This window comes from Lachnellula hyalina (genome assembly GCF_007821495.1).
Source record: "Lachnellula hyalina strain CBS 185.66 chromosome Unknown contig00032, whole genome shotgun sequence".
Lineage (NCBI taxonomy): Eukaryota > Fungi > Ascomycota > Leotiomycetes > Helotiales > Lachnaceae > Lachnellula > Lachnellula hyalina.
In genome coordinates, this window is record NW_022157146.1 from 155,074 (window position 1) to 182,771 (window position 27,698).

Here is a 27,698-nt window from a genome sequence, read left to right on the forward strand (position 1 = left end):
TACTCCCCCGCAAGCTGGAGATTGGAGAAGCGTCCGGGATACTCTCGGTCAAATTCATGAGACGACTGGATGTCAAAGACCCACTGCGGCACACCACGACTAGGGCCATGGTGGAGAATGGGGAAGAAGCAATTGACAAGCAAACGTCGACATGATCGCTATAGCTTGGCAGTAGAAAATAACGCTGGACAAAGCTTGAACTTGTTGATTTGAGATCTGTTTCGCGAGATCAACCTATGATATACACGGATTTTTTCGGGGAACAATCCCATGCCAGGCCAGGGAATCCAGATCAGGCATCATGCTATTTACGGATTTCGTGTTCAGCATCCCGGCCAACAAGCGCGCGGACGCATCAGCGAAGCTAGCGATGGAGTCCCCAAGAAAAGAATCCTCGGAATTCTGTCCCCAGCTCAGAAAGTCTACTCCGTCGCAGAACAGAACAAAACATCACACCCCACATGTTCACACAACCCACATCTCCGCTCCCCCAAATCCCCTCCTTGGTAATTTACCTAGGTAGGTACGTACCCACCACCCTCGTGTTTTTTTCACCTATCTACCCCGGGAGGCCTAAACAGGTATCCCTGAGGAGCTTCTCCGGCCTGTCTATGGGGTCCTTATAGTCCACAGCGAAGAACGTTATAGGAGGGTTCCGCCAAGAAAGAGGCGGCGTAGGACGCGGTTGTGGAGAAAGCTTATCGCTGACTCGGGGGATTGAGGCTATATTGCGCTGCTGAATCGTCCCGCCCCCTGGGGAGTAGGCGATTGGGCACACGCTGCCGTTTCAGCGGGGAAGTAGGGCCGAAATGTTGGTGCCGGTATCCGTCGGGGACGGCCTGGGACTACCAAAGGTGGATGAGGTTCTGAACGTTTAATTCTGGAAGGGGCTTCTTTTGTATGTGCACTCCGTCCGTACTTGCTTGAAGATGGGGAATTGGGGGAGTTTAGGGAGTAGACCCTAGTGTAGAATAAGTAGGTGAAAGAGAAATATGGCCGGCCGGACTTCGGGGCTGGGCGGGGAGACCATCCAGCTACGGTTTTACACTTGACTCTTTTATGATTCTTGTATTTACGAAATAAACTAGCTATTGCTGAATATATACATTAGGGATGAAAATCATACATTGTGATTAATTTCACAAGCTTTTCTACTATGGAAAGTTGCTATTTATAGCCGTGTTACCTAGTTGGCCTATAAAAATAAAGCTCTGGAAATAAAACTATAATTACAACTTATTCCTAACTTCTAGTGTGGAATTAAACAATGATACTAAGCATGCACGTCTTTCTGGTATTGATCTACCCGAATTTCTTCCATACTATCAAATCGCGGGAAGTCCGTTCTGCTCCAGCTAGTCTGGACTAATGAACGGTCGTCAAAGCTGCATTTCGGAGGCGGTCAATTTTGTCACTAATAGTCAGGCGAAGACCCGACTTCTTGGTATGAAGCATGGACCGACAGTTTAAAATTATTCATGGATCAAATGTCAAAGATGTACTAAATACATCTTCTCTTTAGCAGTTTGAAGCCATTATCTCACTGACCCCCACCTAGTCACTTCCACGCCTCCCTTTAACCCTTTTTGCAAGCCCCCCAATACCCTTGCCCCATATTTTCTTCAAGCCTTTCTTTTCCTTCGGAATTTCTCGCTGAGCATTGACATCTTTCATATCATCATCGTCCCTTTCTTTCTTTGCCTTGGCAGCAATGACGACCAGGGCAAGTTGATCCGCAAACATCGGATGATCAACAAGATCCTCAACTCGAATTCTCAGCCCTTCGTTCTCTAGCAACCCCGCAACTTGTGATGTGCCGATTATATCGCCGCCCAAACCATAGAACGAAGATGATGGGATGATGGGCGGAAGAATAATCTCGGAGTTGTTATCGTGCAAGATTTCAACCCAGGCTTTGCTCAGAACAGTTGAGTAAGAAACAAGCTCCTGTTTGCTTAGATTCTCGAGATGAACTTTGAGATCAGGCAATCGCTTTGGGATATCTTGCTTCAAAGCTTGTCGAGAGAGAGAAGATAATTCGTCTCGTGTGGGCACTGATGCCCGGGGATTAGACGAGAACGAGACGACTGTATCGCAGAGGGACTTGAAAAGCTTGTCCGCAAAAGGTAGCGTAATGCCACTATTCTCGGTGAAGATCAAACAGATCTCAATGCCATCATCCTCTTGCGGTGTGGAGAGTACAGTGATGTCTGCAAAATCTTCTTGGCTGCCTACAGCTCCAAGAACATACTCGTTCCTTCCAAGCTGCAGCTTTGTCTGCCTCTGGATATTCTGATGTTGGCATACGGTCGAAAAGTTCGTCCAGTCCGGCCACTCCGTGCAGTGCTTTACAATCTCCCTGAAACCCAGTGATTCATAGGGCATATTGGCTATTTGCTGGCCCTGCACATACTTGAGGAGATCAAGGACAGACCAAGTGGACTGGAAAGATACGCGTACCGGAATCATGTTCACACAAGGTCCGATCATGCTTTCGACGCCTAGAACGGCCGCGTTGCGACCACTGATCACATTGCCGAAAACGATGTCCGCCGACGCGGAGAATTGGGCTAGTACTAAAGACCATGCTGATTTTATGATTGTCGCGGGAGTGATAGCTTCGTATGCTAGAGATGGGATCTGGACTATCCGCTTGAGGGTTGTTGGTGCATCGGTGCCTCTGCTGTAGTTGGGTCCTTGACGCTCTACTATCTCTGTCATTGAAGATCCTTGTAGAAGGGACTTCCAGTACACATAGTGGTCATTGGTCATTGTTCTTGCTGCATCTCGTACGTAGTTTGAGAAAGAAGGTGTGGCCGGGATGTTTTGGCCTTGGTATCCCGCTTGTAGGGCGGATAGTATGCTTGGTAGACATACTCCATCATATTGAGCGTGAGACATGCGGATAATAATACGATGGCGATTGCTTCCATTTTCCCTAGCGATTGTAATTTGAAGGAAGGATTCCCCGAGACGCGTGGTATATTCACGATCCTTTTTCTGCAACTCGGTCATAAAATGGGCCAAATTGTCTGTTTCGTGAACTGTAAAGCTTGGCTGCAGTTTCCGGAGGACGACTTGGAGAAATCGATTGCCGTAAGGCACGAAGACAGTCCTGAGAATATCGAAGGAGTCGACCATTCGTGAAACGGCGATTTTTAAACGTTTCAGATCCAAGGGGCCTCTCCCTTCAAGGAAGAAGTAATTGAGCATCCATTTGGATTCCATAAGAGTTCCCATAACTGCAAGAGCCTGGAAGTCGGTGACAGGGAATGCATCAATGATCCCACCTCGAAATGCTCTAACCTTTGGACAGATATTTTCTTGCAGAAAAGCATCCACGTTGGCAGCTTCGAGAAGGGAATATCGCTGGTACATAGCATTTTGGAGGTCTTGTGATCTGGCTTCACGGGCTTCATCGTATTGTGACTCGTCGCTGAACTCTTCGGTCTCATCAGGATCTTGGGCCAATTGTATTGCTGCGGCCATGTCTGCAAAGGTTGGGTGTCGAAAGATATTGGCCACCGTTAATGGCAGATCTTCTTCCCGAGCTGCACCAACCATCTGCATAGCAACAATAGAATCACCACCCAGCTCGAAGAAATTGGTTTCATTTTCAACGAGATCCCCGGACACTTGCAATAATTCGCTCCAGATGGAGAGTAACTTTTTTTCAACATTTCCCCTTTTCGAAAATGCCTTAGGCTCGTATCCGCTTTTGCGTTTTGGCTTCTCGACTTGCTGGTGGATTGGTGGAATTTGCATATTTGAATACTCGATGATAGGGGAGACAATGTGCTGGGTAGTGATATTAATGTTGTTGTGAAGCCCTTGGTGGTCATAGCTGACCAATGCGCCAGACTTGAACAACTGATCGAGGATCTCTTGTACACAACTGCTGACCATCGTTCGCAACTCTGTTTCTGAGTTCCACAGACGGGGCTGTTCTTCCTCCGGTTTCTTTTCGAGCGTCATTTCGTTCCGCAATTTCTGGTCTCGTGACTCAGCGATGGGCTCAGAGACGTTGACGTCCTCCACAAGCTGATGCGGCTTATCGATGAAGTTGTCTAACATGCGAGCTAACATCTCAGCAAGGCCGCTAGCTTGCTCGTCTGATACGGTGTTACTCCAATATCGAAATACAACTCCCTCATCGCCCTGTGATGTTCGTATGTTGAGAGTCACCGCGTACTATGGAGGGAGTTAGTCCTGACTTCCAAGATGTAACCTGCTGCTGATATTCACAAACTTACCTCGCTTGGATCATGCGCAGCGACGGGTTCAAATGAAATGGAAGTATCCTCCACCCCATCTGAGGAACCCGAGCTCTGAATTGAGACAGCAGTATTAAAGAGAGCTTGTCCAGCCATGATATTATGCTGGACTTGGGCGAGTGAGCAGTGCTGATGTTCAAGACTCTCGAGGTAATTATCTTGTGTCTTCCGAAATACTTCTGTGATAGTCGATTGTTTGGAGAATTTGATCCGGCAGCAGAGCATATTAATGAAAGCTCCAACCGTGCTTTCAATTTCATCGACTGGGACGTCCCTTCCTGATGTGAGATAACCGAAACAGACGTCGTTTGTCTTGGTATAATGACGAAGACAAAAGGCCCATGCCACCTTAGCTTTCTGTTAGTTTCCATTCATTTAAGAATTGGAGGTATATATTCAAATAAACTTACCTGCATAAGGTTTGCGAGAGTAACATTTATCTTCTTACACATATCTTGTAGTTCGGCATACCGGTCAAAGCTCATTGTGACGGATCCTAGACATCGCTCGTCGTCTGAAGCTGCATTAAGGTTAGGAAAGTAGCATGCTTGTGCCCCTTCCAAGTAGGACTTCCAGAATTTGATGCTCTCATCGACCGGATTACTTTTAATATACGCAATGTAATTGCTATATAGCGGTCCTAGTCCCTTAGGAAGCGTTCCATGATAGGCTGCAGCTAGATCGCGTAGGACGATGTTGGCAGAAGCACCGTCCATCACCACATGGTTGATTTCGATTTTGAAGTAAACTTTGCCACTGGAAGTCTGGCAGATGACAGCTTGGTGCGGGAGGCGGGGCTGCTTTTTGTAATTCGCTTCTAGAATGGTTACGGTTTTGAGCTTTTCTAGGGCTTCAGCCTCGCCGCCATCGCATCGCAAAATTATGATACCACTATCTGCTGATTTGATGATAATCTGGTTGAAGATGTCTCCTTTGTAAATACTATCGGCGAAAACAGTGCGAAGGGATCCGTGATAATCTATGACTCGCTGCCATGCTTTCGCTAATCGTTGAGCGTCGATAGAAATGCCATTCTGAGCTGATGGGGGGTGGACTTCAAAGACAGCATGGAAATGGTACAGACTTGGGGTTTTCAGCTGACTGATCAAGAGACCCTCTTGTAATGGGGCGCATGGATATATATCTTCGACCTATGTTATTAATCTCTGCATTAGTAATGGCTTGCAAATGAAAAGGGATTTACGAGGATTAAAATAAACCAGAATTGTTTCGTATATGAGGTACTTCGTGGGGAGCTCGCCAAAAAAGACTTACCTCATCTTTTTCAATACCTACTAGAGGCAATGATTTCGAAACGATCTTCTCCAATTCCGGGTAGGATATGGGTAGTAGCGGAAAGTCGCTGAGAGTAAATGTAGGCGATTCAGTACTAGTTTCCAGTCTTTGAACAATTTCCTCAAATGTATCCCGACATTCATTTACCCATCGCCGAATGTCTCGTTGGTGTTGCATGCGGCTATTGTAGAGGAAAGAAAATTGGATTTGACCTTTCACAACCGCTGCTGAGATCTCGAACAAGGCAAGTCTTGTCGCTTTTGGCCCAACATCTGCAATCAGCTTAGAAGTTTCATCGTCTTCAGGATATGTCCATTGCTGGAAGAGCGAGTCGTCATGCTCCAGTTGCTGCATACGCCCCAAATAGTTGAAAATTATCTCCATGCTAGATTGAGATTGTGCTCTGCCGTTCGCCGTAAGAAACTGGTGTGCGAAATAAGGTCTTCCATTGTCACTCAGCTTGCGCCGATTATCTTTCATCCGTTTCACAGTCTCTATTACATCATCGTCATCGGTGTCTACGTCGACATGAATTGGCGCAATGGTCGTAAACCACCCAGCGGTTCTTGAAAGATCAATGCTGCTATCAAAAGGTTCTCTCCCATGGCTTTCCATGAATACCGATGGAGTTTTCCTATTAACAAAAACTCGACTGAATGAGTGTGCGATAGCTGCAAGGAAGAGGTCTAGAGGTTCTGTACGTAGGGCTTTATTGCTTTCGTCAAGAGCTAGGCTGGTGAATGTTTCATTGATTGTGAATGATTCCGACAAAACATCACCGTAGGTATTGGCGACCTTGTCCATTCCCCAGTGGTCGAGATCCGCAGGTGCGGCAGAGATAGGGAGTTTGCGGATTTTACTTTGGGTAGTAGCCCGTTGACTATGCTCTTGCTGCATTGCGTTCCATATCTGGAACGACAATGACTTTTCTGAAGAGATACTCCCGGTGTTTAAGATGTCTTCCAGATCTTGGATCAAGATACGCCACGAGACCATATCAATGATCAGGTGATGTGCTGCGAGGAATACCATTTGACGTCCCACTATGTTGAAGTAATCCACAACGAAAAGGGGCCCTTGCTGAATATCGAGACTAGATTGGCTATGTGACACAATATCTAGGATTTGATCGGCGGTATCCAGCTCGTGGAATCGATATCGATACGAAGAGGAAATATCCCGTGTCAAGCGTTGTTGCCACTTGCCTGCCGAGTTTTTACTGAAACGAGCCCGAAGCATGGAATGCTCACGAACTATCGTCTCGATAGCGTAGTTGAGATCTTGGGAAGCCACGCGGCGTGTAATCTCGAGCGAGAAACTTTGGTTGAATCGCGCCTCTTTTTCATAAAACCCATCGGATTGGGATTGGAAGTATAATTGCTGAATAGGTGACAAATCAAAGGCAATTTCGAAAGTCTCCGCGTGGTGTTGAACAGCGTCCTCGTAATGAGCTTTGGATGCTAGCAGATGGATTGACTTGCTTTTAAGCACTTCTGATAATGAGAAGTTGAGCCTCTCTTTCCTGCAAAGAGCCATAACTTGCATAGCTGCAATAGAATCTCCGCCAAGTGCCACAAACGACTTGGCGAGCTTTACTCGGTGCGTTGGAAGATTCAACACTCGTGAGACAATTTGCTGAAGAAGCAAAGCAGTCTCTGTTACCGGTATTGTGTCTTCTTCTTCCTCTTCGGCGTTCATGATCTTTTCATAGGTTTCCTCGTCGATACTTGAAAGCCAGGTCTCGACATTACGCCTGTCTAGTTTACCAGAAGGCAGGAGTGGAATGGACTCTACGACCAACCACGACGCGGGAACCATGAATGGAGGAAGGGTTTCGGATAGTCGACTACGAACCCCATTGACTTTGCTACGAGCAGTGACAGCCCGGGGGCCTTCTTCTATAAGCTCGCAGCTGTCTTTCGTGATTTCGGTTGTGGCGAGACTGAAGGAGGTAAAAGTTAGTAATAAGCCGCGGAACCTTATCTGGAAGCTCGAGATTGATAATTTGACTCACTCGTTAAGTGTTACAACTGCTAGTAGCCTATTTCTGAAAGGACCGGATCTTGGTAGTGCGACAAGGGCGTTTTGAACCTCTGGATCATTGTCTAAATTATGCTCAATTTCCCCTGGTTCCATACGTTGTCCGTGAAGTTTCACCCTTAGTCACGAGGGTCAGTATTGATAGTTCTTTTTCAAGGTCGTAGATGGGAGAGAAGCTGTTCCGAAGAATCTTTACAAACAGATACAGTGCGTAATATACCAAGGAACACGATGGGAAATAGAAGGGGGTTCATACTGGTGATCTTTTCGGCCAATGAATATCAACGAGCCGTCATAACTGTATTTGCATAGATCTCCCGTTTTGTACATCTTGCTTAGGGGTGAAGTCCTGCTGATTTGCGAATCGTCGGATGGTGATCTTAACATTGGGGGATGATGCGCATTCTTTCCAGTGAAGGAAAATCTGCCCGACTGCTTTGACTGAAATGGTGATAGAGGGGGTCTCTGAAGGCTATTTGAGGAGCTACCAGACTGACTGGACTGACATCGCGAGATCGGAGGTCTGGCCATGGGCTTTGGCAGATCAAAAGCAATTGCCCAGGATGGCCGCTCGATGAATGCCTCGTCAGTTTTCGACTTATTGTTGATGTATTCTCTTGCCAACAATGGACCTTCTAGCAACAATTCACCAACACACCCCACTGGCGCCATTTGGTTGTGATCTTGAGGGTCGACGATCCACGCGAGGCCGCTGGACAGAGCACGGCCGATGTTAGAGGCATCCCTTTGTGTGCTAACCTCGGGATTCGCGATTGCAATTACAGATGCTTCCGTGGGTCCGTAGCCGTTTACTAAGGTAACCTTGGAAGCCCATTTGAGCACGTTATCGACCGACATAGCTTCTCCCCCACAAACCAGAATTTCCTGTACGGAGAAACGTCAGCTCTATGAAAAATTGATGAAAACAACAAAGCCATGCGCTGATAGCGCAATCATTGACATATAAAACAATAAAGCTTGTTATCCCAAATGGAATATTACATTGTAATAGACTGTAAAATCCCCCGGTACTTGTGGGCACTTGGTTGCATGAGAAGCTCTGTGAAGTAATCCCCGAGACCCGGGCCTTCAGCAGCCCTGGGATCCTGAATTGAGATGGAAATTTATGGAACATGAAACTCACTAGGGATGGCACGGTTGCAGGTTCAATCAAATTCGCGACTGAAGGAGTCAGGAAAGCCCAAGACGCCTTCAGAGAGTCAATTGCACCGGCAACATCTCCCACTCGTTGCTGTTCCGAAGGAATACAAAGACAAGACCCATTGGTTAGCGCGGTGAGGGTTTCTAAAACGGACACATCGAATGTGAAACTCGCAAATTGGAATACACGGGAAGATGGCTTCATCAAAAGGGCGCGTCTCATTGCCGCCGAGCTTGTTGCAATCGCTCTATGCTCGACTACCGTACCTTTGGGCCGCCCCCTGAATAAAATTGTTAGTCAATCCTCCCAGCAAAATGAATAGCAGTCTCGAAAAATGAAATAAATCTTACGTGCTACCACTTGTAAAGATGGCATAACAACTATTCCGGCTAGTTGCGCGATGTAGCAAGTCTTGGCCATGAAGTGACTTTTCTGGGAGGCTGTCTAGCATTTCCTGACTTATGGTAATCGGTTTCTCGATGATGCTTGTATACCGACTGCTGTATTTTGGAGAGCAGATGACTATAGTGGCGCCGACATCCTTGATCATTTCTTGGTGCCGTGATGTGGGTGCTGATGGATCTAGCGGCACATAAGCACCACCAGCCATGAGGATTGCAAGAATTGTGACGATTGCCCATTTGGATTTGTCCATACATATTGGCACAAAGACTTCTGATCCAATACCTTGCCCAACGAGATGGTATGCCAGGCGTGTTGATTCATTCTTGAGCTCTGCGTATGTAAATTGTCCATCCCAGGCAGTAATGGCCAGGGAGTCAGGTTGAGAAACGGCCATTTCTTCGAATTCCTCGTGGATACATGCATCAACCAGTTCTGGCTTATTAGAATTCCACTCTCGTACAAGCTCTTTGTCCTCTGCGCTGAACACAGTTATTTCATCGAGGACTGCATTGGCACCAAATTTGTGTAGATCGCTGAGTTGCTTCAGAACATTGTCCAGCTGGTACATGATTCGTTGAATTTCCCAAGTTGAGAGAACGTTCTCGTCATAATGCGCAGTGATGTCTACTTTTTTCGAGGAACCTTTGCATTCAAGAACTAAGGGGTATGTGAAAAAGTTTGATGCCACGCCGGTTCCTTGAATATCCCACATGTCGTTCTGAACATCTTCGTCTGCTGTTTGGATAACCAAAAGATTCTGAAAATTACAGGCAAGGTCGGCATCTTTATCAAGTCTTTTAATTCGCTGTAGTCCAGCATGCTGATACGGGATGACCTCGGTGGCCATCATTTGGATATCTTGCAGGAATTGTATGATTCTCCGGTGGGGGTGTACTTGTATCCGATTAGGGACCGTTGTAAAAGTTGGTCCAATTATTTCCGCGATCCCATGAATGGGAATGTCTCGCCCAGCCAATGTCTCACCAAAAACAACGTCATTCGACCCGGAATACGATGCCAAAACCATTGACCAGGCGGCACGAATGATGCTAGGAAGGGTAATACCCATGCTTGAAGTATTCTGGGAGATTTGGACACTGTGTATGAGTGTCTGATTATTCATTGTGTGATCGGACGAAGAATGCTGATTTTGTGGAAACTGCAGCGGAGATGATCCAGAAAGTCTCTTTCTCCAAAACTCATCGGATGCGGGCTCATCTACTTCGGAGAGATACTTGATAAAGATAGCGTACGGGCTCTTGGGCAGGCTCGAGCCGCTGCGATATGCTGCCTCTACTCTCTTCAAGACCATCGGTAGACTCCAACCATCGTAGAGCGCATGATGTATTGACCAAACAAAGTGACGGTCGTTTGATTCTGCATCAGTGACAATTGTGTATTCAGTAAGAGGCCTATCAGTATCAAATGTCAGCTATGCTTATTGAAGAAGTATTTTGACTGATTAGTGCTTGGAGGGTCTGAGATATACAAAAAGGACACTGGAACTCCCAGATTGTCCAAGTAGAAAAATGAAACGCGTAGGAATTTGCATACCCGCCATTATAAAGAGGCAGTTGAACCTGCGAGTCGGAAATTTTCTGCATATTAGTATATGTTTTCCACTCGATTGGTTCGGCCTGGAGGACCTGCAAGTTCACAGTTAGCGATCGTTAACCCGGAAGAATCTGGAATTTTGTTGATGTCTTAAAACACTCGAGACACTCATATAACTTACCACCTGAAGGAAAGAAGACGAGTTCATATGAACCACTCTGGTGCGTAAGATGTCGACTTCCTGGATGGTTGCCTGCCAGGCTTGTTTGAAACGACCGATATCCAAATCATTCGGAAGAAGGAAGACATTCTGTGCAACATAAGCTCCCTGCTGTTGCATGGAAAGAGTAATGAGCCCTTCTTGAAGCAGACTGCAGGGGTAAGCATCTTGGATCTGTTCTCTAGGAACATGACACTTTTCAACAAGCTCATGCACAGCATCATCAATGAGTTCGCCGTGTTTCAATAGGGAAAAGGGCACCAGCTCGGAGGAGTGTTCTTCCTTAACGGCGCTACAAATGGATGCCATATCGCATAGTCTTGGCTTGCGAAATATATCCATGACACTTAATGAAATGCCCTCGGCTCTGGATAAGCCCACCAGTCGCATAGCAGAAACCGAATCTCCACCAAGCCTGAAAAAGTGATCTTCAAGACCCACAGAGCTTTGTTTTGATATGCTTAGGACCGTTTCCCATAGCCTTTGCAGTTTTTGCTCGATTGGGGACGTTGGCACCCTGCTGGTGTGGGTCTTAGACGTGGCAAGTCTATAAGGATTCGTGACTTCTTTTGATAGAGACTGCACGATGTTGCGTAGTCTTGATCGGTCGAGCTTGCCGGAACTTGTCCACGGCATTTTTGTCACCGGGATATAGAATGACGGGATCATATAGGTAGGCAGAACCGAGGCTAACGAAGAATCGAGATTCTTAGCAATAGCCCTAGCCCCTTCTGACATTGACAATAATATATCTTCAACACCTGATATCCTCTCGTCCTCGATATCGGAGCTAGAATTGTTGATTGCCGAAGAAAAGAAGGCTGCAAGTGCCTTGGTAGATCTGTTGCTCATTGGTGCCACCAGCTCCACAGCAGATTGGTAATTGTCTGGGAGAATCGTCTTGACGTGATGTTCAATTTCCCCAAGCTCAATTCTTTGGCCATTTAACTTCACCTGTGTGTCTTTCCGTGCGACAAAGCTCAGAGATCCATCTGAGTTGTAGCGTACCTAAATCAAGGTCTCAAAGTTAGTGTAATTCTTGAAGAGGAACTAAAAAAGGCAAAAGTTGACGGGGAGTAAGGAATAAATCCAGTAATAGTTTAGCGGATGCATAACTTGACAATAGACCCGACTTGAAAAGCGGAACTTTGCTCTAACTTACCAGATCACCGGTTCTATAAACTCGCTCCTTATGCTGAAAATGTCTCAGCCAAGCAGGGTCGTTGACAAATACTTCGGCAGTCTTTTGTTCGTTTTTCAGATATCCGCGAGCGACCGTCCTGCCTTCGACAACAAGTTCCCCAACGCACCCAATAGGCACGAGTTTGTTATAATCTCGAGGATCGACAACCCAAGTCCGCCCACCGACTGCGTGTCCAATGTTCGATGGATCGGCGTTATTCTCATTGCCACGCTCGTCGACTTTAGTACTTGCACTTGCAATTACAGAGGTCTCGCTTGGACCATATGCATTAACAAGGGCAACTTTCCCTTTCCATTTCGCAATGTGTCCAGCCGCCATTGCCTCACCACCCGTGATGAGCGTTTTGAGACTAGGAACACTCTTAGGAAACAAAGTGCTTGCAACTGAAGGTGTCAAGAGAGTCCACGTGATTCCCATTCGCTTGATAGCACCAGGAATATCATTCATTCGGTCCTGGTCACTTGGAATACAAATGCAGGCTCCGACGATGAGAGATGTCAAGATTTCCATGACCGAGGCATCGAATGTCTAGATCCAAGGGAGTTAGCGAAACTGGGTAGTAAAAGGTTAGGGAACTAGTACTCACATATGATGCAAACTGAAACACGCGAGAATCCGAACGCATATACATGGCCTTACTATGCTCAATAGCGCTTGTGCAAAATGCTCCGTGTTCAATGAGTGTGCCTTTAGGACGCCCAGTAGTGCCGGAAGTAAAAATGGCATAAGCCACATTGTCTGGTGAGACAATTGGAAGGACCGCAGAGGTTTTGTCGAGCTGATCTATGATGCCGCGATCGACAACTAATGCCTGTTTGCTGACAGCAGATATCTTTTCATAATTCTGCCGAGAGCAAAGGACCACCTTTGCATCCACGTCGTCGATGAATTGCTGGAGCCTACCCTGCGGATGGGTGTGGTCAAGTGGTACAAAAGCACCTCCGGCCTTCATGACAGCTATCATAGATACAACGGCCCATGCTGTCTTTTCAAAGCACAAAGGGACAAATATTTCAGGTCCAACGCCAAGCTCTATCAACTTAGCTGCCAAGCGCGTTGAAAGATTATCCAATTCGATATAGCTCAATTCGGCATCCCAACTGCATACAGCTTGCTTAGACTTTGGATAGGCCCGAGTTTGCTGCTGTACTATCTCATGTATACACTTATTAACCTTTGGTGGAAGAGTCTGATTCCAAGCTAGAACCTGTTCGCGGCTGCGGTCACCGAAAAAGTTGAGGTCTCCGATGGCACTCTCTGGATCATTTTCGATAATAGTATTCACTACGTGCTCAAAGGTTTGGGCCAAATTGGAAGCCTGAGGAGAAGAGAGTGTCGTGGACCAATAACCGAAATGTATCTCAATTGCCGATTCAAACGCTTCGACATTGACTGTAACATCGTATTCGCTGGGATCTTGTGCATCTACGATGTTGAACGATAATGCGGAGCCAGAAATATCCGTGCTACTCGATCGCTTCTGAAAAGTGAAGGCAGTGTTGAAGAGATTAGTCCCAGAAAGGCCGAGTTCGTGTTGCACCTCAGCAAGAGAGCAGCTTTGGTGGGCCATACCGTGGATGAAGTCCGTCTGTATTTGCTCCAAAGCCTGGCTCATTTTTGTTGAGCTGCTTAAATTTGACCTACAGGTTAACATGTTGATGAAAGCTCCGACCGCAGCATCTTGGATTCCACGGATGGGCGCGTCTCTCCCAGATGTCAAGTAGCCAAAGCACACTTCTACAGAGCCATTGTATAGTCGAAGAATTATTGCCCAGGTAAGTTGCAATACGTTCGAGAGGGTCAGACCATTCTTATTGCAGAACATACGGAGTTCCCCGGCTTTTGAGAGGTTAAGAACAAGCGATCGAAGAACTTTCGTCTCGTGCACTCCATCATTGAGCGACGTTAGAAGACAAGGCTCAACATCTGATAAGTAATTTTTCCAGTAGTTGATATCGTCGTCTGGAAGGCTGGCCTGGATATACGCGATGTAGTCACTGTAAAGTGGTCCGATGACATTGTATGTCGATTTATTCTGTGCAATATCGTCATTCGTGGCTAGGAAACCGGTAACATCCCTAGAGTAAGCATCTCCGTAGGCGTTTGAGAGGTCTCTTAATAGGATGGGTATTGACGTGCCATCGCAAATACTATGGCTGATCTCGAGTTTGCAAAATACACGATTACCGTCAGTCTTGCATACAGTAAATCGATGTGGTGGCTGGGAGTCTCGGAAATTGAGGGACTGCTGCTTTTGAAGCGTCGAAAATACTTCTGAATCCTCACACTCCAGCCAAGACACTCGAGCGATTTTATCCTTGAGCACAACCTGATCGGTGAGACCGTCTTGACAGACACTGTCAGTGAACATAGTTCTCAGTGTTGCGTGTCGTCGAACGACTGCCTGCCAGGCTTCGGCGAGTAAACGAACGTCGACTTGTGTTTCGAACCCTTTTGGCTTGGCTTCAAAGATAGCGCTATATGCATAAAGGTTCGGGTCTTTCAATTGGGCAAGCAGCATGCCCTGTTGTGTAGAAGAACACGGGTACACATCTTCAATATCGTCCAATGAAGATACGCCAAGTTGCGGTAGCTTCTCGACCAGTTTTGATATACCGTTATACGTGAGGGGAATGAGTGGAAAATTGCTTAAAGTAGACTCCACTTTCGACTGCGTAAGGGTTTTGGCTGCATCTTCGAGGGATCTCTGGCACTCAACCACCCAACGACGTATTTTGGCTTGACGTTTCATGCGCCGGTTGTAAGAGAAAGAAACCTTGAGAGTTGAATTTTCGACGACGATCGAGATTTCGAATAGCGCGAATCGTGGCACATCCGCACCTATATCAAAATTTTTGACCCCTTCAACAGCGTGAAACAGGGATTCTTTTCGTTCTAGCTGTTGCATTTTGCCAAGATAATTAAAAGTCACTTCTGGACAATGGTTCGAAAAGCGCTCTCTCCCCTCTTCTGTAAGTAGTCGATAGGCGAAGTAAGGCCGACCTTTGTCTGGAATCCGATTCCTGAGGTCTTTGGTCCAGCGGATAGTGTTAATTAGATCCGTTTCGATGTCTAAGCTAGACGGAAGATAGATCGGGCACATGGTAGTGAACCTACATCGTATTAGTGATATTTTTATATGCAGAGAGTAAGATCTAAGATAATAAACCACTCTTCGGGAATCACAACACCGCAGAAATGAAGAGGCGGGTGAGGAAAAGTTTAGTTACCAGCCAACTGTTCGCGAGACATCCAGCTTCGAAGCCCAAGTTTCTCGACCGTGTCCTTCATTGTAAACTGCTGGAACTGTCGCTCGGTCTGAGAAAACCTTGTGGAAAGATTGCAGTATAGCGCCGAGGAAGACATCAACTGGCTCCGTTTGCAATGATTCGTGGCATACCCCAAGAAGTGAAAGCGTAGTTTCTGTGTCGATTTCAAAGCCATCTTCAATGGTATCTCCATATACATTGGGCTTGTCCACCATATCCCAATAGGAGAAATCGGGATTTGGGACATCTTCTGGGTGGAATAACCTTTTGGGAATTGATTGCTGCGAATGCTCTGTTTGAAGGCGTGACCACGCCTGGAAGGGTATAGAACTTTTCAGCTTTAATGCGCCTGTATTCAACAGATCTTCCAGATCTTGCAAGATGATCCGCCAACTAACAACATCAATTGCTAGGTGGTGGGATATGAGGGAAAGAATTTGAGATCTTTCGTCACTAATATTGAATAGGTCGACCGCAAAGATGGGGCCGTTTTGAATGTCTAGGCCTTTCTGCCGAGTCTCAATCAGGCTATCCAATTGGTCTCTGGCCGTTGTTGTTACGCTATAGTGATACGAGTTGGATATATCACGGGATATTTGTTGTTTCCACTCTCCAGTCGCGATCTTGTTGAATCGTGCCCGTAGCATGGAATGCGAGAGCATCAACGACTCAACGGCAAGTGCGAGACTCTCGGAGGTTATGTTGCGTGTTAGTCGAAGTACTACACTCTGATTAAAGTGGTTGAATTTGTCTCCAACGCATTCGAAGTAGAGCTTTTGGATCGGGGACAGATCAAAATTTGCATCTAACTCTTCTTCGTGAGAACTCTCTGCCTCTGGGAGCGTTACTCTCAATGCGAGCTGGGAGATGCTTTTACTATTATTAATCTTAGGATCAGCAGTTGTTCAATATGGATTTTGTTTGCCGGGAAATAATCCGAAGACACGAAGAGGGCGTGGTGAAACTGACCTCTGGATGATATCTTGGACTGTCACACCTAATCCCGCTGCTCTGCAGCTCGACATAACTTGCATGGCACTTATAGAATCGCCACCAGCTGAAAGGAAATTTTGCTGAAGGCCAATGTGGTCTGGCGAGAGATTGAGGGCAGCTCCCCATATGGCCTGTAGTTGCCGTTCAACCGCAGTCCCGGTCGTTTTCGTGACAGCACTCTCAACATCCGAAATTTGATGGTACACTTCAGAGCTCATTTCTTCTACCCACTTCTCGATACGTTTACGGTCAAGTTTTCCAGATGGTAGAAGAGGCAAACCTTCCACTATGACCCAATTTGAAGGTATCATATACCCAGGTAGATAATCACGGAGTCTGTCTTGGATAGCGGTGAGATAAAATGCGCTTGCCTCTCGATTAACGATATTGAGTCCATGGGCCGTTATGTTTGTAGTCGCTAACTCCTGGAGTGACAGAACGGACACAAGCCGTTTCTTGCAGAAGCCTGCCTTTGGGATCGTGACCAGGGCGTGTTGTATGGCAGGATCAGTTTTGAGATGAACCTCGACTTCTCCTAATTCGATTCGTTGGCCGCGTATTTTACTTTGGTGGTCGTGCCGCCCACAGAAAAGCAAACTTCCATCTGCGGCATACTTGACCAGATCCCCTGTTCGATAAAACCTTCTGGTTGTCGTGTTAGCAGGGTGGTTCTGTGATAACGACCACTCGGGATTTTTTATGAACACCTCTTCTGTCTTCGAATTGTTATTGAGGTAACCTTGGGCGAGAATAGGCCCTTCTACAATAAGCTCTCCCACAGATCCAATTGGAACAAGTCGATTCGGATTCGATCTATCGGTAATCCAAGAACGGCAGCCAACTGCTCTTCCCATATTGCTAGGGTCGGTGGTAAGCGTCATCTGAGGACTTGCAGTGGCTACGACTGAACATTCACTAGGGCCGTAAGCGTTGATAAGTTCAAGTTTATCAGCCCAGGTTGAAATATGGGTCTGGCTCATAGCTTCTCCTCCAAGGACCAAAGTTCTCAGGGTGGGGACAGCAGAAGGTTGAATGGTCTGAATAAAAGATGGCGTCAACAACGTCCATGTGATGTTCATCTCATTGATGACATCGGTGATTCGATTCATTCTTGAGTCTTCATCGGGCACACAGATGCAAGCACCAATAATCAAGCCTGTGAGAATTTCAAGCAAGCTCGCATCAAACGTCTTCAGCTGCTGTTAGCGACTGAGAAAATGACTCCTTTGTTTTGGGTTACTCACGTATGATGCAAATTGTAGTACTCGAGAACTCGATAACATGCCTAAAGCCGGGCCATGTTCCACGGCACCAGCGCAAAACGCATTATGCTGAACAATGGTTCCCCTAAATTCGTGTTAATATGAAATGCCTTTTATGATGCTGGGATCTACTAACTTTGGTTTACCAGTTGAGCCGCTTGTATAGATGACATAGGCAACACTGTTACTATCCACAGCTGGAAGTAATTCTTCGTGCTTCGGTAGCTTCTCTATCATTTCAAGATCGACCGCGATTACATTAGAGGCAACCGATCCACAAAGACCCAGCAATCGAGGCGAACACAGTACCGTTCTTGCGTCTGAGTCTTTTATAATGTCCCGCAGACGAGCAACAGGGGCCGTGGGATCCAAAGGCACAAAAGCCGCGCCACATTTCAATACAGCGACCATAGAACAAATCGTAAAAGCGGATTTGTCAAAACAGACGGGTATGAGGGTATTTTCTAACTTTCGTTCCAGGAGATAATGTGCCAGCTGAGTTGAAAGCCGATCAAGTTCCCAATAACTCAACTTTACATCATGCGCATCGACTGCCAGACCCCACTTTGGCTGTTGAAGGGCCCGGCGGCTGATCATGTCATGGATGCATTCATCAACGACCCTCGGCTTCGTACTGTTCCAGGTCAAGATGGCTTGCTCATCTTCTGGTTTGAGCATCTTCACTTGGCCTAGCTTCAAACGTTGGTTGTCTGGACAATTGAGGACACTGAGAACAAATTCAAACTGGCGTAGCATTTGATCCACTAGCCAACTGGAAATAACATCTTTGTCATAGTAAGCATCGATGGTTACCTTATTCTCTCCAACTTGGCAAGACACGGTGAGTGGATAAGAGTAGAAATTCGTCCCAGTTGTACCACTACTCTGCAAGTCCCAAAAGCCATCCGCTGCTTCTTTACTATCATGATGGATAGCTAGAAGATTCTGAAATCCGCAAGCAATTGCTGCGTCGTCACTGAGATGTTTGATGTGTTGAAGCCCCGAATATTGATAAGGGATAGCCTCCGCAGATTGAGCTTGTATGTCTTCAAGGAATTTCCCAATACTAGCTTCCGCATCGATCTTGATACGTGTTGGAACTGTTGCGAGTGTTGGCCCTATGATATCTGCAAGATCGGGAACAGGAGCGTCTCGGCCGGTCAAAGTCTCTCCAAACACGACATCATCAGAGCTGCCTGAGTAGATTGCCACTACTAGTGCCCAAGAAGCTCGGATTACGGATGGCAATGTAATGTGGCTTCCAGTTTCCCGAATGAGAGAAGCAGAGTGCGATGAAGTGCTAGTCGCATGTATATGATAAGTAGGGTTCGGAAGAGTAGGAAAGTGTATGGATGTTGGTTCTGACAGCTGGGACCGCCAAAAGTCGTCTGACTCGGATGCATTGATTTCCGAGAGGAATTTGATAAATCGGGGGTATCCTGCTCCTATCGCCATATCGACGGCTCTGATATCATGGTAGCAAGCCTCAACCCTTTCGAGCAATAGAGAAATACACCAGCCATCGTAAATTGCATGGTGGGCTGTCCAGACAAAATGAGTGCTCGCAGGACTTTCAACTATCGTGTATCTAGAAAGCGGGCCTCCATTATATGAAGGTAATTGGCGATCTTGTTCCACAAAATCCGAGAGATTGGCAATTTCATGCCACGTAATTGGCTCTCTAGTGATTACTTGGAGGAAGCCAAGGGATTCAGTATAAACAATCCTTGTTCGTAAGATGATTTCCGCCTCGACAACCTTTTCCCAGGCCGAACGGAACCGGTCCAGATCGATACCAGGTGGCAAGCGATAGATATTTTGTGCAACGTAAGCACCCGGATCCTTGCTGGATAACGCAATGAGACCTTGCTGGAGGCTGGTGCACGGATAGACGTCGTAAATGGATTCAATTTCCATATGGCATTGAGAAGCTAACTCAGCAAGCAAGTCCGGAATAGATTTGTTAATCTGTAAGAGACTAAATGGCTCAATGGCCGACTGCGAAGTAATGTTATCAAAGCTAGAGAGAAGAGTCGCATCGGTTGCTAGATCTGAGAGTCTTGGCTTCCGGAATATGTCGGCTACACCCAAACACACTCCTTCAGCGCGAGCAGCTGCGATAAGTCTCATAGCCGTTATAGAATCCCCGGTGCATTTGAAGAAGTTGTCATCGGCGCCGACAGAATAGTCGAGATTTAATACTGATTGCCATAATTGAGCAAGAAGCTTTTCCATTTCCGTTGATGGCTGTCTTCCAGTTCTCCGTGCGAGCTTGTATCCTGTAATTTGATCTCCAGATAGTGACTGGCAAACTGTGCGTAGTTTACGACGATCAAGTTTTCCAGAAGACGTCATGGGAATGGAAGAGACTGGAATGTATACACTTGGGACCATATAAGCCGGAAGTGCAGCTGAGATGGCGGCTTCTAATGCCGTTGATATCGACCTCACTTCATCAGACATAGCCAGGAGGAATTCGTCGGGGCTAGCATCCTCTCCCGAGGGTAGGCATATAAATACTGCAAGTGCCTTGGCTACTGCTGAGACTGGAATGAGTTCCACAGCAGATTTCACATCAATATTGAGATTGCGCTTCACATGGTGCTCGATTTCGCCAAGTTCGAGACGTTGCCCGTTCAACTTGACTATGTAGGAGTTAGCATTAGCCGTAGTATTGAATCTAGAGATCATATTTGGATGTGAAACTAATGGTGGCCAATGAGCAAAATAACATACCTTGGGTGTCTTTTCGTCCCAAATACGTGATGGTTCCATCCGAATTGTATCTGCATAGGTCACCCGTCTTATAGAATCGGTCGTTACGGCCAGAGGCCCACATCGGATTACGGATGAAGGCTTTTGATGTTTTGTCGGGATCGTTGAGGTACCCACGAGCTAAAATTGGGCCCTCGATAAGCAGTTCTCCAACACAGCCTATTGGCACAAGACGATCGTGATTTGATGGATCCACAATCCATGAAACACTACCAATTGACTTGCCGATGTTGGTAGCTTCAGTTGATTTTCTAAGATCGCCATTCCACGTCGAGTTTATCGAGCACTCTGAAGGGCCATAACAGCAATGAAGCGCAACTTCATTGCCCCAGACCTCAATATTGTCCTTAGTGAGTGGTTCCCCTCCCAAACTCAAGCCTTTGACGTTAGGGACATCAGAGGGGTGGAGCAGACTAGCCACCGTGGGCGTGATATCCATGAAATTGACCCCAAGTTTGTTGACGGCTTCTGCTAGATTATTGAAGCGATCATGCTCGGATGGGACACATACACATCCTCCGCGCATTAAGGCAATGAATATCTCGGCAAGTGAATTATCAAAAGTCTTTGAATGTGTATCAGCAAGTTTCAGAGGGGGGAAAGCTGTCAATGACTTACATAAGAAGCGAACTGCAGAACTCTTGATCCAGGGCCCCAGCCGTATGCACTCCCAGTTGCTAGCCCACTGCTGCAGATTGCCTTATTTTCTAGGACAACACCTTTGGGAGTGCCGGTACTACCTGAAGTAAAAATGACGAAAGCTGCGTTATTCGGTCCAACAGTAGAGCATTTCCAGTCACCAGGACTTGGAAGTTTATCCAACAGCTCTTTACACACTGGTATGACATGTACATCCATATCGGAAAACAACTCTGCTCGAGACGGGGATGCCAAAACAACTTTCGCATCAGTATCTCTTACTCGAAGTTCAAGGGCACTCCTTGGGTGAGTTGCATCGAGAGGGACAGCCGCGGCCCCAGCTTTCAAAACAGAAAGCATCGAAACAATTGCATACGAAGATTTATCAAAGCAAGTAGGAACAAACGTCTCTGGTCCAATGCCCATACCGGAAAGAAGAAAGGCGAGGCGTCCACTTATATCATTCAGTTCACCGTAATTCAGTTCCAAATCGAACCCGCAGACAGCGGGAGCAACAGGCCGCATCTCAGCCTGCTGTTCAATGATTGTATGGACGCAATCATCAATAGTCTGGGGCATCGTGGCATTCCATCTATGAACTTGTTCTCGATTTTCTTTGCTGAAGTGATCTAGCCTTTCAATCGTCTCGTTTGAATGGTGGACGATGTTTTGAAGACATTGCATAAATGTGCTGCCGACATTCACAGCTTGTCCATTGGATATGTAATCGGTCCAGTAATCGAGATCTATAGCCGCATTTTCATCTGAAGCCTCAATATTTAGGGAAATGCTGTATTCCGTTGGGTCGTACGTGGGCAAGCATTCCAAGAAGGAAACATTGGTCGAACCCGTATTCGATTCAGATGGCAGTCGTCGATAAGAAAGGGCGGTGTTGAAAAGAGCAGTCCCGGATAGTCGTAATGCATGCTGCACCTCTGCTAGTGAGGTTGAACGATATGGCAAGCTATCAATGTAGTCCTTTTGGACTTGGTCAAGCACTGCACCAAGGCGGCTTGCAGGTGCAGTTCTGACACGACAGACAAGCAAATTGATGAAAGGTCCTACAGCATCCTCAATGCCGTCAACGGGAGCGTCTCTCCCAGAAGTCAAATATCCAAAGCAGGTGTCTTCGGAAGAGGTAAAGCTCTGCAAAGTGAGTCCCCAGGCCGTATGAAGAATGTTTGAGAAGGTGACTCCATTGCCATCGCAGAACTTCTGCAGTTCCAAGAATTGGGATGGTTTGAAGTCCAATCGTATTGTTTTTAGACTTTTCTCGGAAACTTTTCCGTCGTTAAGCTGCGGAAAAGTGCAAACGTCCAGGCCAGACAGATACGATTTCCAGTACTCGATGCTTACGTCGCTCGGCTGGTTCTGCAGATAGGAAATGTAATCGCTATAGAGCGGCCCGGGTCTCTGTGGGAGGATGTTCTCGTAAGCGGCAGCAAGATCTCTCAAGATAATGGACATTGAAGTCCCGTCCATTATTGCGTGGCTAATTTCCAGCTTGCAGAATATTTTCCCCTCTGAAGTGTCGCAAATCGTGAAACGGTGAGGCGGACTGGAGTTGTCATGTTCCAAGGACTTTGTTTCGGCTAGCACACTTAGAGCCTCGTCTTCATGAGTGTAGTGTTCTATTATGACTTTTGAGAGGACCTGTTTGAGAACCACTTGGTCATAAAGTCCATCATCCTTGCTCACACTATCGATGAAGACAGTTCGTAGTAGAGGGTGGCGGCGCACTACCTCCAGCCACGCCAGTTGCAAACGCTTGCCATTGGCTTGAATACCATTCTGAACTTTTAGTTCGCAGATGACACGGACAGCATAAAATGCAGAGCTCTTGGTCTGACTGATAAGAAGACCTTCTTGCATGGATGAACATGGATAGATGTCTTCCACATCATCAATACTAGAGATCCCAAGAGACGGAAGGCTGGAATTGATCATCGAGTTAAAACTCTCAGTTGTAAGGGACAGAAGAGGGAAATCTCCCGGCGTTGCTTGAGGCTCCATCTTCGCCAATGTCTCAGTGAGGAGATTTATCGTACTTTGACAAGCTGTTATCCAATTCGATATTTTGTCTTGATGCATCATGTCGCGGTTGAACGTAAATGAAAACCTAAGTTTGCCTTGCACAATCACTGCAGATATTTCGAAGAGGCCGAACCGTGGGGTATCGTGCCCAACATCTGCTGTGCCACCAGCACCTTTTGCCTCACCAGCCATGTCTTCGACAGGTGTCAGAAGAGCGCCTTTCCGTTCAAGCTGCTGGTATTGGCCCAGATAGTTGAATGTGACTTCTAGCGTGGATGATTTGCCGAATTTGGTTTTGCCTTTGTCGGTCAAGCACCGACTCGCAAAGTATGGCCTTCCGTTATCTGGAATTCTTCGTCGAAAGTCTTTTACTTCTTTTACAGTATTGACCAGATCCTTGGACACGGTTGACGGTACGCAAACAGGATACATGATCGTAAACCACCCTACAGTTCTGGATGGATCTGCTGCAATGCCAGAGATCCTTTCCCTACCGTGCCCCTCATTATATATAGCTGGCGCGGGGCGATCCGTGAATACAAGAGAGAAAGAATGTATCAATGAAGACAGCAGAAGATCGATAGTTTCTGTTCGGAGCGTCTCGTGGCAAAGGGTGGAAAGCCTCGAAGTGGTAGTCGCGTCAACTTCAAACCCCTCGCACTTGACTTGGCCGTAGGTATTTGCGTGATTGGTAATTCCCCAGTATTCAGTATCACCCGATGGCACATCGCGGGTAGGTAAAACCTTGTCGACAGCAAGCTTCTGGCAATCTTCGGCCTGAAATCGACACCAGGTTTGAAATGACAATGGCTTTTGCGTCGGTGAACTACTTCGATTTATCAGAAGCTCCTCCAGATCTTCCAGGATTATGCGCCAGCTGACCAAATCGATCACCAAATGATGCCCTACCATGAATAAGAGCTGTTCGCTCCCATCGACGTCAAAAAGATCGACAGCAAACAGCGGGCCGGAGGTAGGATTAAGGCAAGTTTGGCTATCAGATATGGCAGTAGTAGCTTCCGTGCGATCGCCAATTTGATGGGCTTTGAGCCGGTATGAGGTGGAAGTATCTGGAGTGATCCACTGCTGCCATCCCTTATTTGTATTCTCGAATCGTGCTCGGAGCATTGAATGCCGCTTAACGATTGTCTCCACTGCTGCACGAAGGTCTTCCTTTTGAATCTTCCGAGTAACGCGGAGAAAGAAACTTTGGTTAAAGTGGCCTTGCCCTTGGTTCGGGAGCTCAAAGAACAGATTTTGGATAGGAGAGAGATCAAAGTTCTGGTTTAGTAACTCTTCGTGGTGCATTTGATGCTCTACAGCTTTCGCACATTGAGCAAGTTGCTTGATACCCTTGCTGCGGAGGATTTCCTGGACGCCAAGACTGATGTCTTCCTTGACACATTGTCCCTTGACCTGCATAGCGCTGATGGAATCTCCACCGAGAGAAAGGAATGCAGATTCAAGTCCAAGATGATCCAATTCGATGTTAAGGACATGGCTCCAGATCTGGCGCAGCTTGTTTTCCATCTCCGTTGTAGGTCCTCCAGACCCTCCTAGGGTATTTTCGCTCAGTTGTGAAATATCAACGATGCGACGGTATGAACTTTCATCCATGCTCTCCACCCAGGTTGCTGTTATCCTGCGGTCGAGTTTCCCTGAAGGAAGTGTAGGAACCTTTTCTATGATTAACCACATTGATGGCACCATATGCGATGGCAGCCGAGACAGTAAGCGCTGTCTCATAATTTCGGGCCAGTTGCCGTCGACGAGTGTGAAGTTGGGATTGTCATTGAGTTCATTGGAACTCTTGAGAGACAGAACAGCGACAAGCCGATCCTTGAGGTAACCAGACTTCGGAAGAAGAGCCAAAGCATGTTTAACATCTGGGTCAACATTGATGTGATGCTCAACCTCCCCAAGCTCAACACGTTGCCCATGGACTGTAGCAGAGTGTATAATTAGCCAACGTTCCCCATGCATGAACATACCAAAATTTATGATGGATGTATAAGGAGGAAGGTTTCTGTTGTGAAGATACTATTGGGGCACAATGCTTACTTTTGACCTGTGTATCTTTTCGTCCCACGAACATTAGAGTCCCATCAGAAGACTGTCTTACCAAATCTCCGGTTCGGTAAAACCTCCAATTCTGCTTGTTGGCATCAAAAAGTGGGGCCCAGGTTGTAGTTGGAATGAAGGACTCCGTAGTCTTGTCTGGCTGCCCGTAATAGCCTCTCGCCAGGGTTGGACCTTGCACCAGAAGTTCTCCAACGCAACCCACCGGCACAAGACAATTATAGTCAAATTGCTCAACTACCCACAGATAAGCCCCAGTTGCACTTCCAATATGAGTTGGAGATGTGGTAGGTGTGACGTGCGAGTTAACTGCAGCAGCCACCGAACATTCGCTGGGGCCATAGCCATTGATAAGGCTGATATGAGACCACGTTGAGATATGGGTTTGACTCATGGCTTCACCAGCAAGTGTTAATGTCTTCAAGCCGGGAACGTCCACTGGGTTGATGAATCCAACAAAGGATGGAGTCAAGACTGCCCAATTGACACCCATCTGGTTTATAGCAAGAGTGATATTGTTAAGTCGCTGGTCTTCACTCGGAATACAAACCACGCCACCCACCATAAGCGTAGTCAGAATTTCAACTAGACTCGCATCAAAAGTGTGTGCCTAGGAAATTGCTATTAGCATACTATCCGGGACAAACTCATACGAGGGGCAAATACCGCGAATTGTAAGGCACGTGACCTTGAATTAATGAGCATCGCAGGAGCATGGGCTTTTGCACCGGAGCAGAAAGACCTGTGCTCAATCATGGTTCCTTTCGGCTGACCAGTAGTCCCAGATGTGAAAATTCTGCCATTGATTAGAAACGGCTACTTGGAATACATGACAAGACAGGAGGCGATGGGCTACTACCCAGTGAAATAAGGACTTCCTTAAACATTTTGATAAACGCACTTGACACACTGGGATAATGTATCGCTACTAACAATACTAGGGTACTTACACGTAGGCGAGATCAGAACTTTGTGCTAAACGATTGGCGCCATTTGATTCCGGCAAATGGCCAATCATCTCACCGTCCACGGGGATTATGTGTTCCGCGACGGGTAACAACATCCCAGCATGCTGTTGGGAGCACAGAATAACCGTTGCGGCAACGTCCAATGACAGGGCTCGGAGATGGGCGATCGGTGCGCCAGGGTTAAAAGGGACGAATGCGGCTCCTGCCTTGAGCACCGCGATCATGCATACGACGTTCCAAACTTCCTTCTCGAAGCACAAAGGTACCAACACCCCGGGACCCAGTCCAAATTTCAATAGATAATCAGCCAGTCGGGATGACATCTGGTCTAGGTCGCGGTAGGAAAGGGTTCTTTGTTCGTCGCACACTGCTTCTGCATTGGGTTTGCACAAAGTTTGGTCGTGAATGACTTCATGTATACATCTTTCCACGACCTCCAGTGGCCTAGTATTCCAAGTAGTAATGTCTTTAATGTTGCGGTCGCTTACACAGTTCAAGTCTGCGACGGAGGCATTAGGGCGGGTCAGGATTTCACTCAGCAGCCTGTCCACAGTGCTTGCGATATTGAGAGCTTGCTCTGTAGATGTTTTGTTGGAATCGTGATGGAGAACAACTTTGTGTTCATCACTAGTGATTCTTACTTCAAGGCAGAGTGAAAACTGTGCAAATTGTTCGTCAGCAAGCATTTGGTAGCAAAATGGAGCAATATGACCGACTTGTTCCAATTCCTGACTGAGTAATAATGGATTAGACATTTCTTTCTTCAAGATTGAGTCTACAGAATTGTCAAAAATCACTGCTGTGTTGCATAGGTCCATCAAAGAGACGCTCGAGACGGATTGAGAGCCCAAGTGGCCAAGTTGCCGAGCTTTGCCGATCAGGTCTGCGAGAAGAATTGCTTTCTCAAACAAAATCCTTATAACAGGGACATCAATGGTGTTCTCTGCAGATGTAACATTTCGATAGGCAAATAATACATCATCTTGGCCTACGTATTTATGGAGAAGAAGTGCCCAAGCCAAACATATAGTAGTTCGTACCGCTTCTGGATCTTTGGCAAACAATTCGCGAAGGCGATCAGCGTCGGCCAGCTGGATATGCGTGGAAGTAGAATATGTCTCGTTGCTGGTAAGGTGTTCGAAGGGAGGAACTCGGCACGGGATAGCGTCATCGAGATTTGAGAATAAAGAATCTTCTCTGTTCGCAGATATAGGACCTGACGCCATTGCGTTGCTTGATGTTTCTAGGAGCTCAATAGATGATGGCCTAGACTGTAACATTAGCTAGCATTCTCGCAATCTTGAGAAACTCACTTTTGATCACTCAAGACAGGAGAACTGCGCACAACTGCTGTTCAAATCAGATAAATTTTGGGTTAGTGGGTTTTACCTCTGCTTCAACGGGGTTTGGAGACAACAAAAGGTAGATTTTGGGCTAATTTTGTTCTGGAGTGTTTGGGCTAGATTTAAGAAGTTCTGTGTAGCCTTTGCTTGGATTGTGCTTGTTCGGAGCCTTGGTAAATGG

At 46.7% G+C, this 27,698-nt stretch overlaps 1 protein-coding gene across 1 annotated transcript; it reads right to left on the reverse strand.

Moving 5' to 3' along the window:
* Positions 1–1,554: 1,554 nt before the first annotated feature.
* dtxS1_0 (Nonribosomal peptide synthetase) lies at positions 1,555–27,400 on the reverse strand (the record flags this gene model as incomplete). The annotated part of the gene is made up of 21 exons (XM_031149455.1): positions 1,555–4,191; positions 4,254–4,622; positions 4,685–5,425; positions 5,550–7,512; positions 7,585–7,728; positions 7,867–8,495; positions 8,755–9,052; positions 9,123–10,589; positions 10,732–10,823; positions 10,913–11,959; positions 12,114–12,683; positions 12,742–15,268; positions 15,386–16,300; positions 16,394–17,613; positions 17,662–17,764; positions 17,816–20,324; positions 20,416–21,019; positions 21,073–25,070; positions 25,189–25,816; positions 25,873–26,002; positions 26,157–27,400. 21 exons carry the CDS (start codon positions 27,398–27,400, stop codon positions 1,555–1,557), a joined length of 23,835 nt encoding a protein of 7,944 aa, XP_031007167.1.
* Positions 27,401–27,698: the final 298 nt, after the last annotated feature.